General features: G+C 57.8%; 1 protein-coding gene across 1 annotated transcript; it reads left to right on the top strand.

Moving 5' to 3' along the window:
* Positions 1–3,058: 3,058 nt before the first annotated feature.
* On the top strand, positions 3,059–14,197 carry LOC135895634 (C-type lectin-like). Its single transcript, XM_065423774.1, has 5 exons — positions 3,059–3,125; positions 5,924–6,018; positions 6,455–6,592; positions 9,419–9,533; positions 14,130–14,197. Exons 1-5 carry the CDS (start codon positions 3,059–3,061, stop codon positions 14,195–14,197), a joined length of 483 nt encoding a protein of 160 aa, XP_065279846.1.
* The last annotated feature ends 855 nt before the right edge of the window (positions 14,198–15,052 follow it).

The following is a 15,052-nucleotide window of genomic DNA, read 5'->3' as shown; positions in this document are numbered from 1 at the left end:
GTATGGCCTTTAGCGCTAACCCAGGCTAAGCACTGGGATCTTTTGCTTATGCCTAGTAATCCTTGACCCCTAGTGTTCAAGGGATATACAAATCCAGTTCCTCCAAGTTAGGGGGTTTTATTCCCTTCTCCCTTCTGCTTTGAGTTGCAAACTCAGTTGATGGGAGGGATTCACTTGCAAGTCTCCTTTTCATGGTGTGTGTGGGGAGAGTAAACAACCAAGTCTTTGCTTCCTTACCAATGGAGATTCCACCACCTCCGTAGGTAACCCATTCTAGTGTTTCACTACCCTCCTAGTGAAAACGTTTTTTCCTAATATCCAACCTAGACCTCCCCCATTGCAACTTGAGACCATTGCTCCTTGTTCTGTCATCTGTTACCACTGATAACAGCCGAGCTCCATCCTCTTTGGAACCCCCTTTCAGGTAGTTGAAGGCAGCTATCAAATCCCCCCTCATTCTTCTCTTCTGCAGACTAAACAAGCCCAGTTCCCTCAGCCTCTCCTCAAAAGTCATGAGCCCCAGTCCCCTAATATTTTTTGTTGCCCTCCACTGGACTCTCTCCAATCTGTCCACATCCTTTCTGTATTGGGGGGCCCAAAACTGGACGCAATACTCCAGATGTGGCCTCATCAGTGCCAAATAGAGGGGAATAATCACTTCCCTCGATCTGCTGGCAAGGATCCTACTAATGCAGCCTAATATGCCATTAGCCTTCTTGGAAACAAGGGCACACTGCTGACTCATATCCAGCTTCTCATCCACTGTAATCCCCAGATCCTTTTCTGCAGAACTGCTGCCTAGCCATTTGGTCCCTAGTCTGTAACAGTGAATGGGATTCTTCCGTCCTAAGTGCAGGACTCTGCACTTGTCCTTGTTGAACCTCATCAGATTTCTTTTGGCCCAATCCTCCAATTTGTCTAGGTCACTCTGGACCCTATCCCTACCCTCCAGCGTATCTACTAAATATTACCGTACAACATGGGACTCAGCTGGTGTACGTGAGATGAATGCAGGCAGCAACTAACTCCAAAGCACTGAATAAAGTCTAAATACTCAGCGCATTCATATAATTCTAATACCTGTTTTAACAACCCTAACACCCAGGTGAGCCAGTCTGGTTCCAGCTCTGTACTGTCAGTGGAGACGTGGGGCTCTTGGCATGAGCTGGGGAGGAGAAGTTGGTGAGGAGTCACTGGCTGAACCGCAGACCACAGTCATCAGCAAATATTGACCTGCTTTGCATTTCAACTGGAGATGGGCATTCGCCTACAGACTCTTATCATTACTCTGCTTCTCAGGTCTCATTAAGTGGTCACCACCCTTTCTTGGAAACTAAGCTCCTGTTGATTTAAGGGGCACATGATCCAGCCTTAAATCACCCCTAAATCAGCATTATGAACGATTTGACTATTGAGGACAGAGTTCCACCTCCCCATTCTCAGACACACCAGTTTGAGAGGCTGCAATAGGGGGCGTGGCATCAGTTGGGCCAGTCAGGGTCAGGGCACGAGGGCTCCCCACAGCCACACTGACTCAGCGCTGACCGACGAGGGCAGGGAGGGAACCGTTTTTATTTTATTTGCTATCTGAGCCCTGCCAGGTGCTTCCTCCTGGTCACTGCCCATCTTGTGGCTGGGTCGTGGCTCCTCTTATCTCTGTTTGCCTTGGTATTAAATGATTGTATCCGTCATCAGCACAGATTTGCATGTTCAGTATTGACACCTGGTTCCCCCTTCCCTGGACTGGTCTATAAATGCCCCAGGCATGGCCAGTGTCCCATGCAGGCTGCACTTGATCCGACCTTGCACCAGAGCGGCTACGCAGAGAGACAATCAGGTGAGACCCTGGCTTCCTCCAGCTTCTTCCTCCTCCTGCTCGGGGTGGCTGGCGGCAGCTGATCCGTTACAGGGGCGGGTGCCCTGGGTGAGTCCCCTGATCCGGGGCCGTCTCTGTCTCACCCCTTCCTCCCACCCAGCACAGCCCTGCATGTGGCACCCTAACGCCCTGCAGAGCCCTGCCGAGCGCTCTGCCCCTCCCAGAGCTGGGCCCAGCATCCAGTCCTGTGTCCAGTCCCCAATGGAGCATCACTCTGCCGGGCAGCTCTCCCATTGGACCCCTTCTCCCAGTCATGGTACCACGGGGATCCCAGCCCTCACCATGAGGTGCAGTGACTATCACCCCTCCCCTCCTCCCCCTGTCCCAAACACACGGTGTTGGCTTTCCAGACACTCAGTCTCCCTGGAGCTGGAAATATGAGTGTGATTCAAACACCTGTTAGTGGGGGAAAGGCCCCGGGGTGGGGTCAGTGGGTGTCTCATGTACCAGGTGCTGGGTGATAACACGAGAGGCTCCATGTTTCTAACACTGAACTGGTCTCTAGTAGAGAACTATTGCAGAGGTGCTGCCCCTGCAGCCGGCATTCCAGCCCTGTGCACACAGACTGGCCTCCATCCTGGTGGCACTGGGGCCTCTTCCAAACTCTTCCCTCCTGCCACCTGTGCCCTCCCTCCACGTTCCATGTAGGTGGCTACCGTGGGGACCTGCCAGTCCCAGCACTGGGGAGAGAGGGACAGCAGGAGATGGCAAATGCCCCTTACGAGAACCACTTTGCTCTGCAAATGGGACCTTGTTGCCTGGGACCCTGTTTCCTCTGAGTGACCCCGGCATCCCTGCTGCCCCCCAGCTCCTCCCCACCTGCCGCCCTGGTTCGGGGAGTCCCTGGCGGTGCGGCTTGCAGAGCCCAGCCACTGAGGAGCTGGGACCTGGCTCCCTGCCGGGTGTCCAGTTCTGTCCCTGGGGCACGGCTCGGTGAGGGCAAGGGGCAGAAGGGACCTTCGGAACCAGGGACATGGGCTCCGAGCTGCATCCCCTCGGGCTGGGGGACGGGACACCCCCTCGGGGCCCTTCCAGCCCAGCCAGGCCCTTTAGCAAACAGCCCCAGCTCCAAAGCACTGAAATGCCCCGCGATGGATGGGGGGGGGGGTCGCTCCAGGGGGTGTCTCAGGCTCTCATGGCCCCATCTCCCCAGTGTGTTTTCTCACCAGGAGAAGAGAGAAGATGGGGCCAGTCGCCTATTTCGGCCTCTGCCTCCTCGGCTGCCTGATCTTTAACCCCTCGCTGGAAGGTGAGTCCCTGCCCGGCCCCTCGGAGCTGGAGACCCCAGGCTCTGTTTGCCCTGGATGGGAAGTGAATTCATTTCACTCAGGGGCCCCAGCCCCACATGTTGGAGCAGCCAACACAGCTGGGTCCCCAGAGCCCCTTCCTCACCAAACCCACTAATCCAGACCCCAGCCAGAGGTTCAGCACCTGTCTGAGGAGAGAGGCGGCTTCCTGCTGCCCCTGGCTCTGAGTGCAGAGGGAATCCCTGAGACCTCCTGGGGCTGAGTGTGAGAGACAGGCTGGGAGCTAAACCCGCCCCCAGCTCCTGCTGCGGCTTAGAGGGGGACTTTCCCCACCGGGGCAGAGGGGTCCCCTCCCAACCAGGGAGCAGAATGTGCCAATAACATCCCAGACGAGTGACAGCCATCTCTTTTCACTGGGCTCAAAATGCCGCCTCTTCGTGAGCTTCATCCCTGTGCTATGGATAATCCAAACCCTTCCCCCCTCCTCCTGTGCAAAGAAAAATCCTGGGACCCACAGAGTATTTCTCTCCCCCTGCACCCCTTCCTTACTTATCCCCACAAATCTCTGCACTTACTCCACATACCCCTAATCCCTTCCCCCACCCATCTGTCACAAGCTCTCTGCCTTCCCTTCCCTCTCTGGGCCTTCAGCTATCAGAGAATCACAGAAACGTGGGGCTGGAAGGCAGTAGGGCAGTTTTCACAAAATGTAAAAACTAAAGATTCTCTGTAAAAACACTTTTACGCTTCCGCAGCAAATGGATTTCTAGGATCTCTGGTTATCAGGTCCCCGCTCAGTCTTCTTTTCTCTAGATTAAACATGCCCATTTTTTAACCCTTTCTCACAGGGCAGGTTTTCTAAACCTTTAATCATTTTTGTCGCTCTCCTCTGGAAACGCTCCATCTTATCCACATCTTTCTGAAAGTGCAGCACCCAGACCTGAACATTCCAGCTGAGTTCACCAGAGCCGAGCAGAGCAGGACAATAACCTCCCATGTCTTCCATACCACAATCCTGTTAACACACCCCAGAATGATATCAGCCTTTTTCTCAACTGCATCACATTGTTGACTCACACTTAATTTGTGATCCACTATAACCTCCAGCTCCTTATTAGCAGTTCTACCGCCTAGCTAGTTATTCCCCAGTTTTAATTGTGCATTTGATTTTTCCTTCCTAAGTGAAGTACCTTGCACCTGTCTTTCCTGAATTCCATCTTGTTCATTTGAGACCAAATCTCCAATTTGTTAAGACCATTTGAATTCTAATCCTCTCCTCCAAAGAGCTAGAAATCCCTCCCAGCTTGGTGTCATCCATAAAATTTATAGGCGTACTCTCCACTCCATTATCCAAGTCATTAATGAAAATGTTGAACAGACCCAGGACAGACCCCTGAGACCCCACTAGATATGTATCACCGGTTTGACAGCAAACAAGCAAACCTCCCCAACTACTCTTTGGGGTAGGGTCTTCCAACCAGTTTGGCACCCTCCTAACAGTAATTTCATCTGGATCACATCTCCATAGGTTGCTTATGAGAACCTCATGTGGGACTGTGTCAAAAGCATTACTAAAATCAAGATCTATCAAGTCTACAACTTCCCCACATTCACGGGAAAGAAGGAATTGATCTTGACAATTCCATGTTGGCTTTTACTTATAACCCAATTATCCTCTAGATGCTTATAAATTGATTGTTTCATAATTTGTTCCAGTCTCTTCCCAGGTATCAAACTTAGGCTACTGGTCTGTAACTTCTCAGATTTTCTTTGTTCCCCTTTTAACAGACATGTACCAAGTTTGCCCTTCTCAAGGCCTCTGGGACCTTACCCATCCTCCATGAGTGCTCCCCATCTTCACCCCATAGTCTGCTGTGTACTCTGATTCAACCGTCTTTACTACCCCTCCACCCCCATCCCATCAGGTCACCTAGCGCTCCTGCACAGAAGATAGGAGGAGACCATCTACCTTGAGGACAGCCCAGCTCCTGTCCCCTCAGGAAGGAGACAGTGGTAATTTTCAGTAGGACAGCCTCACTGCCACAAACCCAGGGGGCAAGGGACTTCCAGTTCCTCCATTTATTCCCATACTCCTTGCATTTGTGTATAGACATCTGAGATGTACAGCAGATTCCTGCACTGTTATCCCTCTTGTTGCTCCTTTGACCCTTTTATAATTTTCCATCTCCTCCCCCCAACCACATCTAACCTTAACCACATCTAACCTTCTGTTACAGTCACCTGTGGGATTTCGTCACCCGCCCCTTTTAAATCTAGTTCAAAGCCCTCCTCACTAGGTTGGCAAATCGGTGTGTGGTGTCCCTTCAGCCTCTACTATACGCCAATGTCCCCAACCTCCCCTCTGCTCCCAGTCCCACTGACATCCAGTGCTCCCCATCCTCACCCCATAGTCCCCTCTGACTCAACCCCCTTGATACCCCTTCCCGTCAGGTCCCCCAGTGCTACTGCACAGAAGATAGGAGGAGACCATCTTCAATTAGGACGGCCCAGCTCCTGTCCCCTTGGACAGAAGACAGTGGTAATTTTCAGTAGGACAGCCACACTGCTACTGACAAAGGCGGCAAGGGAGTGGCAGCTGTTTTAATTGACTGGCTTCAGGCCCATTGAAAGTAATAGGAGATAGTGGCCATTTTGAGAGAGGGCAAACGTTCACAGGATTTGGGGAGATCTGGAGTAGCTGGAAGGATGACAGCTGGCAGTTCTGCTCCCATTCTCTTCTCCGAAACAGCCTCTCACCACACTGTTCTCTCTCCCCGTCCCATTCCCTCTCTCGGCTCAGGAATAGGGGCCACGCCCTGTCCCAGTGGCTGGCTGTTCTACCGAGGACACTGCTATGGGTTCTTCCCCGTAAAGAAGACCTGGGCAGAGGCTGAGGTATGAGGCTCTTCTCAGGGATCTGTGGGGCAGGGCAGGGCAGGAGCTGAAGGGGTTTGGTGATATCACCATAGGCCCCTGGGTGTATCCCTGCAGAGGTGACGTAACTGGTGCCAGGCCCCGGGGCTCGGGAAGACGCACTGAGAGGCACTTCCCTCACAGCCATCCCTGCTCCTGCTGCTGCTTGGTGGGGCAGGACCCCACACCAGTGCCAAACAGCCATGGCCGGCTCTAGGATTTTTGCCGCCCCAAGCAAAAAATTTGCTGCCCCAAGCTTGGAGAGCGCAACAAACAAACAAACAAACAAACACCGGAAAGCCGCTCTTGGAATTGTGCTGCCCCAAGCACGTGCTTGCTTTGCTGGTGCCTAGAGCCAGCCCTGCAAACAGCGTCCTCCTGCAGGGGGTAACAGGCCTTGCTGATGTCCCTGCTGCAGGTGCAGTGTCAGTATCACCAAAATGGGGCCCATCTCGCCTCCATTCTCAGTGACGCAGAAGGGACCATGGTGGCCAGATACATCAGCGAGTCAGGCTTCAAGGCTTATGTCTGGATCGGACTCCAAGACCCCCGGCATGTGAGTGTCCAGCACCTGCTGTGCCTCTATCAGTTGCTCTTCGCCATGGCTCTTTTTACCAGGGGCTGTGCAGAAACCATTTCCCATGAAAAGAACAGGAGTACTTGTGGCACCTTAGAGACTAACAAATTTATTAGAGCATAAGCTTTCCGAAGAAGTGGGCTACAACCCACGAAAGCTTATGCTCTAATAAATGTGTTAGTCTCTAAGGTGCCACAAGTACTCCTGTTCTTTTTGCGGATACAGACTAACACGGCTGCTACTCTGAAACCTGTCCTTTCCCATGAGTAAGGCTGTGAGTCTGTTCTGGAGGTCACAGACGTCGTGACTTTCCAGGGCCTCCGGGAGTTCCGCAGCTGCAGCGGCTGATGCAGCTGACCCCAGAGCCACCCCAGCAGCTGGCCCCGGGGCCAGTCACACCGGCTTTGGAGGCCAGAGAACTAGTTCCAATCCATTACCAGGCCGGGGGGAGCTGGAGGGCTGAGGACACTAGAGAAAGGGATACAGAGCCCCTCACTCCTCCCGCACTGAGTCCAGCCCAGCCTCCGGTCTGGGGCGGGGGATCCAGGGGCTGAGTCTGTGTGTGCTGTTCGGGGAGCCTCCTGACGCCAGAGCCTCTCTAGCAGGGGGGAGGGAAAGGAAACTGATGGAGACAAAGCTTCAGATGGAGCTTGATAAGTTTACGCAGGGGGTGGTGTGACGGGGTTGCCGGCCATAGCACGGGCTGGACTCAGTGACCCCAGAGGTTCTTTCCAGTTCGATGTTCATAATGGCGCCTTCCCCCTCTGGGGCCCCTTCCCAGCCTGTGACTGCTCCCCCTTCGTGTCCCTGCCCTTAGGAGCTGGGAGCTCTCCTAAGGAGAACCAGGCGAGGACGGGATCCCCAAGCTGAGGGAGCGACCAGCAGTGACAGGGGCAGCGCAGAGGTCAAGGGGGAGCAGAGGCTCAAGTCTTGGGCAGGAAAAAGTGGCTAGAGTGGAGTGGAGACGGGATGTGGGGTGCAGGGGGAGGACACGGCACATTGCATGAGCAGGGAGGGGTGAAGGGAGACAGGGCAGTAGTTGGAGAGGCAGGTGCAGGTCAAAGGTCGGTTTGATGATGGGGGAGAGCAGGGCCTGTCTGATTTAGAAGGGAAAAGCCAAAGGGGAGTCGGAGCTTATGGTACGATGGAGACGGAAGGGTGTGGGAGGGCAGGGGTTAAAGGTGCAGTACAGATGCGAGACCCTGGTGCCCATGACCGGGGGAAGGGTGTAGGAGTGGGGGAGGGAGCTCCTGGCAGCCCCTATGGAGGGCTCGTGGATAAGACTAAAATTTAGTCATGTGTATTTTTGGTAAAAGTAATGCACAGGCCACGGGTAAGGCTGCGAGTTTGTCACGGAGGTCACAGAAGTCACGGATTCTGTGACTTTCCGGGACCTCCGTGACTTCTGCAGCAGCCGGTGTGCCTGACTCGGGGGCCACCTGAGCAGCTCAGGCAGCCCCTGGGCCAGTCACACCAGCTTCTGCTGGGCCAGTCTTGGGCCACCGTCCGTCCCCTCCCCCCCCCGCCCCCAGGAGCAGCAGGAGTTTGGGTGTGGGAGGGGGCAGGGGGTTGGTGCATGGGACAGGGTGAGGCAGGCTCTTTGCAGTGCTTACCTCGGGGGGGAGGGCTCCCCAGAAGAGGCAACATCCCCCTCGCTCAGCTCCTAGGCAGAGGTGTGGCCAGGCAGCTCTGCGTGCTGCTTCTGCCTGCAGGAACCGCCCCCGCAGTGCCCATTGGCAGCGGTTCCCTGCCAACGAGAGCTGCAAAGCCAGTGCTCAGGGCAGATGCATCGTGCATAGCTGCTTGGCCACGCCTCTGCCTAGGAGCTGAGCAAGGGGGATGTCGCTGCTTCCGGGGAGGCGTGTTGCCAGGTAGGGAGCCCCGCCAACCCCCACCCCTCCAGCACCAGCGGGAGTCCAGGGCTGTGTGCACCCAGACCGCCCCCCACCCAGCACCACCGCAGCGCCCCCTGGGCCACCCTCCAGCACAGCCACGGCACCCCCCGCCCCACGCAAGCGCACCCACAGTACCCCCTTAGCCGCAGCCCCCAAGCACACCCATGGCGCTCTCTGGGCCACACACACCCCAGCACACCAGCGGTGCCTCTGGGCTGCCCCCCAGGGGTATTTATAGTACAAGTCATGAACAGGTCATGGGCCGTGAATTTTTGGTTACTGCCTGTGACCTGTCCATGACTTTTACTATAAATTCCCCTGACTAAATCTTAGCTAGTCCTTGGGCCCCAGGAGCTGAGGCCAGGCCAGAGCCAGCACCCCAGAGGTGAAAGGCCCCATGTCCCCTTCTCTGATTCTACTGCACTAGCCAGTCCTGCTAACTTGGGGTCAGACTGACGCTGAGCCCAGTGGAGGGGGAAAGGCCCCGTGTCCCATCCCCTGATCCATCCAGCATCTCCATCACAGACGCACTTTTATTTTGCTTAAGCAGGACGAGATCACCCACCTTAAAACCACCAGTGCCCCCCGGGGGGCCGTGCCCGTGGGGTTTAGGGACTAGAACACACTCCAGAGTGACTCTGCTCCAGCACCAGGTAATTCATTAATTCAAGCAAAGGGCTTGGAAGGGAGAAGGTGAAGTTCATGTGCTAAGTGTTACTATTAGATCAGCGTCTCCAGGTCCCGTACCCCTGAGTTGGCCTCTCCCCACCCACTGCCCCACGGCCCTTCCCCGACTTTCCCACTGCCTGAGTGGGGCACTTCTGTGTTGGGTTTAGGTGTTTCTATGGTGCCTTGTCACCAAGGTCTCTTCTCCCTGGGACCCCATGACCTTTCTCCCCTGTCTCTGCAGTACAGACACTGGAGGTGGACCGATGGCTCCCGGTATCGCTACAAAGCTTGGAACATCAAGGAACCAAACAATGAATATGGTGTCGAGTACTGTGTGGAGCTGCTGAGCTATAGGGGTAAGCAGACACTCAAACACACATGCACCAACAAAGGAACCAAGACAGGACCCTGGCCACACACTCCAGCTCTCTCTGCGGAGGTGGCCTCCTGTCCTGTCACCCTGCCTTTCTCCCGCAGCTCACACTGCCGCTGTCCGGAGATAATCCCCTGATCTCACCTGGTGACTCCTCCCCCAAGCATCCCAGTTTGAGGCTCAGCCCCAGTCAGAGGCAGGCCACACAGTACATTTGGCCCCAGATGATCAGTTAAAGGGGGCTATTTTGGCCCAAGGACAATTTAGAGCCACCCCAGAGCTGCTCTGACAGTGGCAGTAACAAACTGGGCAGCCAGAGCACAGGGGCTTCAGCCACACCCCAGCCTGTCCCCTATGCTGGGGAGGCCAGGACTGGGCAGGGCAGCTGTCTCTGCTGGGTTCCCCTCTGCAAGAAGAGCCCCCAGCTGGCCATTAAGCCAGCTTCCTGCTGTCCGTGTTGCTGGAGAGGTGTAGGGGGTGGAGCGGGGCTGAAAGTCTCATCTCATTCACTGACAATAGGACGGAGAGCTGGCTGAACGGGAAAGCTCACTTGCTAATTCAAGAGTAACTCATTCTTTGTGCGCCATGCTAGTCACATGGACTCGCCCACCCATCCGATTTCCCCCCCCACTGTCTCCAACTTAAAGGTGTCACTCATCCAATCCTGGAGCGGGAACAGTGCCGTGTGACCTGCACAACCAATCACACACACAGCTAATAGTTGAAGTGAAAACTTTTGCAAAACAATAGTGGGCACCATTTCTGAATAACGCTCCCGGGGCTGTGGGGCTCTGCGAACGGGAAAGATGGTGAAATTCACAGCAATTCATCAACCCGAATCCGTAGTGCTGTCCCCTGGGGCGAGACGCTGCCTCTGGGCCATGCCCAAACCCAGATGTGTAGGAGATGGACATAGGGCCGGCTCGTTCAGCACAGAGCGAGCCGGCGTCCCTCTTCCTGAGCTTGTCTCCCCGCGGGCACCTGGCCAGGGCTCTGTGCTCTCCTTTCTGGCCTTTTGAGGGGCGTTGGTGGGGAGGGGAGGTAACAGCAGTCCAGTGCCGTAACAAGGGCGAGGCGAGTGAGGCACTTGCCTCGGGCACACAAAGCCGGGGCGGGGGGGGGGGGGGGGGTGTGCAGAAAGTGGTGGAGAGGGGAAAAAAAGCTGCAGGCACGGAGATATTTATAACCCAGGTGATCTCCCCCCCGTGCCTCCCCCAGTGTCTCCTACCCCAACTTGCTCCCCACCCCCTTCCCCAGCCCCGGAGGAGCAGAGAGTCCCTGTCTTTCCCCTGCATCAACTGCTGCCGCAGGGTCCTAGTGCCCCCATCTCGACTCCAGAGGAGAGTGACTCTGAGCCTGCCCTTCACCCTCAAACCCTTCCCTTTTCCAGTGGGACCCTCCAGCAGCACAGGGGACCCCCCCCCCCCCGCCGCCCGCAGTCACCGCTCCTGCCCCATGCTGGGCAAGGGGGCAGCCCCATCCCTCACCCCCAGTGAAGCTACAGTCAGGGGTAGGGTGACCAGACGTCCCGATTTTATCGGGACTGTCCCGATATTTGCTTCTTTGTCCCACGTCCCGACCGATGCTCGGTCGGGACACTGGACAAAAAAGCACATTTGCCCTCCGCTCCGGCGCTCACGCCCCCGCCCATCCCGACTCCGCCTCCTCCTTCCCCCATTGGATCCCTCCCCAAATCCCTGCCCTGGCCCCGCCTCTTCCCCAAGCACACAGCCCGCATTCCCCTCCCTCCCAGGCTTGCGCGCCGCTGATCAGCTGTATGGCGGCTGCGCAAGCGCTGGAGGGAGGCCGCCGGACAGCAGCGTGCAGTGCTGCGTGGGATGTGAGGGGGATGGAGGGAGGAGGTTAGGAGGAGGGATGTGTGGAGGGGGGATGGAGGGAGGAGGGTCGGGCATCTACCAGGGGCGCGGGATGGGAAGGAAAAGTTGGCGCGGCTGCCGGGGACTAGCTGGGCATGGCCCGGGCTGCGTGCAGGCAGCAGCCGGGGCTGGCTCTGGCCCAGGTGGGCAGCACGGCCCGGGGGCATGGGCCGCCGGAGACACGGGAGGAGAGGGGCTGCGGCGGCGAGACTTGTCCCAGGCGGGGCGGCCGGTGGACAGGGGCGAGGAGCCGGCTGGGGTCCCCGGAACCCATAAACTTCCCTGCCGCTTCCGGGGAGCCCCGTGCCTCTCCCGCTCGGCTGCGCTCCAGCGGCTCGCCCCGTCGGGAAGGAGCCGCTGGAGCGCAGCCGAGCGGGACAGGTGCAGGGCTCCCCGGCAGCGGCGGGACGCGCCGCATGTGCCCAGGGCGGGGCGGGAGGCTCCGCGGGGCCGGGAAAAGCCCCGGCTCCCGCCCACTACCCAGCCCAGAGCCCCAGGGAGCCTTATTGGAAACAACTGGGAGGTGGGCGGGCGCCGCTGCGGCTCGGCTGTGCCAGTCCCGGCCCCCTGCACGCGCTGCACCGCCCCCGGGGTCCCCGGCTCCCATACACCGCCGCTGCCCCGCGCCCAGCTCTGGGCGCGGGGGCTCCTGCAGCCACTTCCAGGGGAGAGACAGCTTTGTCCCCGCCCGGTCCCGCTACGGGGCTCTGCCTCCTTGCGCCCATCCCGCCTGTGCCCTGCCCGAGGCCCCGCTGGAGCCGTACACCCTCGCCCACCTGGACTCCTGTGTTTCCCAGCGCCTCCTCTTGGTCCCCCCCCCCGATGCCCTCTTTATCCCCAGCCCCCTCTGCATCGGGGACACCTTTTGCCCTGGGGTGGGCAGCACACACGGCTGGGGTGCTGTGTATGATCCATCAGCGCGGCTGGGGCCTGCTAATGCCCCCTGCCCCTGCGAAACTGCTTTTTTGTTGTTGTTGCTCTGTCGCCATTTTTTTTTGCTCCGCCTCCCCGCATCCCAATATTTCATCCCTGTGATCTGGTCACCCTAGTCAGGGGCAACAGCAGGGGAGAAGGCGCACACAGCACCCCCCGGCACCCACCATGGGGGAGGTGAGGGTGATTCCTGGACCTGAGAGGGGCCCTAGGAGCACGTGCAGTGACAGTGGTGGGGGTGAGTGTGTTGCCGGGGGGGGCGGGAAAGGGGGGTTCATCCCCCAGAGCTTGCTGCTGCCGGCAGGGATAGGGCTGGGGGGAGTCCTCCTCTCTGGCCCTCTCCCGGAGCGGCCTGTCTGTACCCCAAACTCATCCCCAGCCCTGCCCCACCCCAGAGCCCACACCCCCAGTCAGAGCTTTCACCCCCCCACCGCACCCTCAACCCTCTGCCCGAGCCCCTCCAGCACCCCAAACACCGTATCCCCAGTCCCAGCCAGAGCCCTCACCCCCCACACCCCAACCCTCTGCCCAAGCCCTGAGCCCCTCCCACACCCCAAACCTCCCATTCCCAGCCCCAGCCAGAGCCCTCACCCCCCACATTTCTACTCTCGCCCTGAACCCCTCCCACACTCCAAACCCCTCATCTGCAGCCACACCCCACAGCCCCACACCCATCTGCACCCTCACCCCTGCACCCCATCCCTCTGCACCTCTCCCATCCCCAAACTCCCTCCCAGAGCCTGCACCCCAATCGCCTGCCCCAGCCTAGGGCCTGCACCCCAGACCTCTTCCCTCACTCAAACTCCCTCCCAGAGCCTTGGGCGGGTGGGGGGGCGGAGTTTGGGTGGGGGCGGGTTCTGGGTACCACCAAAATTTCTACAAACCTGCCACCCCTGATCCTGCCCTGCAAACCTGAACTCCCAGCATTCTCAGGACACATGCTGATCCCTAGTGGCCACTGCTGATATCCAGCACCTCCCTCCTCTCTTAACCTGTGAGTCCCTCTCTGGATTGGAACTGGACTGGAACCAAAGACCATCCTGGAAGCAACATTACCAGCCCAAGCAGTCAAAAATCATGAGTTGACCCACCAAAATCACAGGCTCTACCGCCGCTTCATTCATTCTTCGGCGGCAATTCGGCGGCAGGCCCTTCCCTCCGAGAGGGACTGAGGGACCTGCCGCCGAAGAGCCGGCCCTGGGGGAGGGCGCAATTTTATATTTTTGCCTCAGGTGCAAAAATACCTAGTTACGGCTCTGCAGCAGTCACAGATCGAGAGGCAGACTGGTCTAGTGGACAGGGACGGGGCTGTGACTCAGGAGACCTAACTTCTATTCCCAGCCCTGTCACTGAGCTGCTGGGTGACCTTGGGCAAGTCGTTTCCCCACTCCATGCCTCAGTTTCCCCTCCCACCTCTTGTCTATTTAGACTGTGCGCTCTCTGGGGTGGGTATTGTCTGTCGGTGTGTGCATGCACAGCACCTAGCACCAAGAGGCCCCGTCGTGCTCTCATCAGACAAATTCCAGCACAATAGAAGAGGGTCTCCCACTGTCACACTGACACGGCATCCCTCAGGGAACGATGGAGCCTGTCCCTGTCTGAGGCACATGGGGCTTCGTCTCCAGCCTCCTCTTCCTCGCAGCCTCATGCCCAGGAGCTGGGGCCTTCTCTCAGCAGGGAGCAATGGGGGGGGGGGAGTGGTCACTGTAAGGACAGGAATGGCCCTATTTGCCCTTCCCCCACCCCAGTGATTTCTGTTTTGCTTCTAGATTTTAAGAACTGGAACGACGCTCCCTGTAACAAGCAAAACGGCTACATTTGCAAGTATGGACTCTAGCGAGGGGAGTCACTTGCCTGTGCCTGAAGGGGGAGATCAGCGTCTGGGCTCCTTGGGCATGATCAGGCAACGTCCCAGACTTTCCGATGCCTTTGCTGCATTGAGGGCCTGTCCCCTCCCTCCCTGAGAGACCAGATCTCACTTCCCCAGCTGCAAACTCTCTTCCCCCAAGTGTCTCTGTTCCAGTTACACGCTTGCCCCTTCCCTCCCTTCCCCTCAGTGGCTGCAGCCCATGACAAGAATAAACTCTCCTGAGCATGTAGTTCTGTGTGTGTCTCCTCTGTCCTGTTCCGCGCCCCGCGTAGAGGCGTCCATCCAGCCCCCTCTGCCTGTGTCCTGAACTGCCCAGATCCCAGTGGAGGAGAGGACGGGGACCCCCAGAGGGAGGCAGGATGGGCCTGGCCTTTTGGCTAAGGGACAGGACGTGGTCTCCCTCCAGATATCTGCAATAACCAGAATTTCCTCTCTTCTGGTCCACCCATCTCCTCCTTGTCTCCTCTCCACTCAGACCCTGAGCTCCTCAAAGCAGGGACGAGTCCAGCTGTTCTGTACACACTAGGGCGTGGAAGTCTGAGCCTGCACAACCGTAGCTGGGAGTTGTAGCAGTCTCCTGGGGATCTGGCACTGAGAGGCAGGGGCGCCGGAATCGGGAGGGCTCTTCCCTCCCACTTTTTAACAAAAAGAAACCGGCCTTAGTGGCCAGCGGGAGCAGGGAGCGCCATATCCGCAGCGCCAGCCCCTGCTCAGCCAGGACCGGCAGGTGCCGTGTGTGGCAGCAGTTCCCAGCCTGGACTCCGCAGGCAGCAGAGGAAGTCCGGCTGGGGACCGGTTGCAGTGTTGGGAGACAGACAGGGA

Source organism: Emys orbicularis, chromosome 1 (genome assembly GCF_028017835.1).
Source record: "Emys orbicularis isolate rEmyOrb1 chromosome 1, rEmyOrb1.hap1, whole genome shotgun sequence".
NCBI classification, from domain to species: Eukaryota; Metazoa; Chordata; order Testudines; family Emydidae; genus Emys; species Emys orbicularis.
The sequence above is the reverse complement of the archived record's forward strand: the minus strand, read 5'-3'. Positions and strand labels throughout refer to the sequence as shown.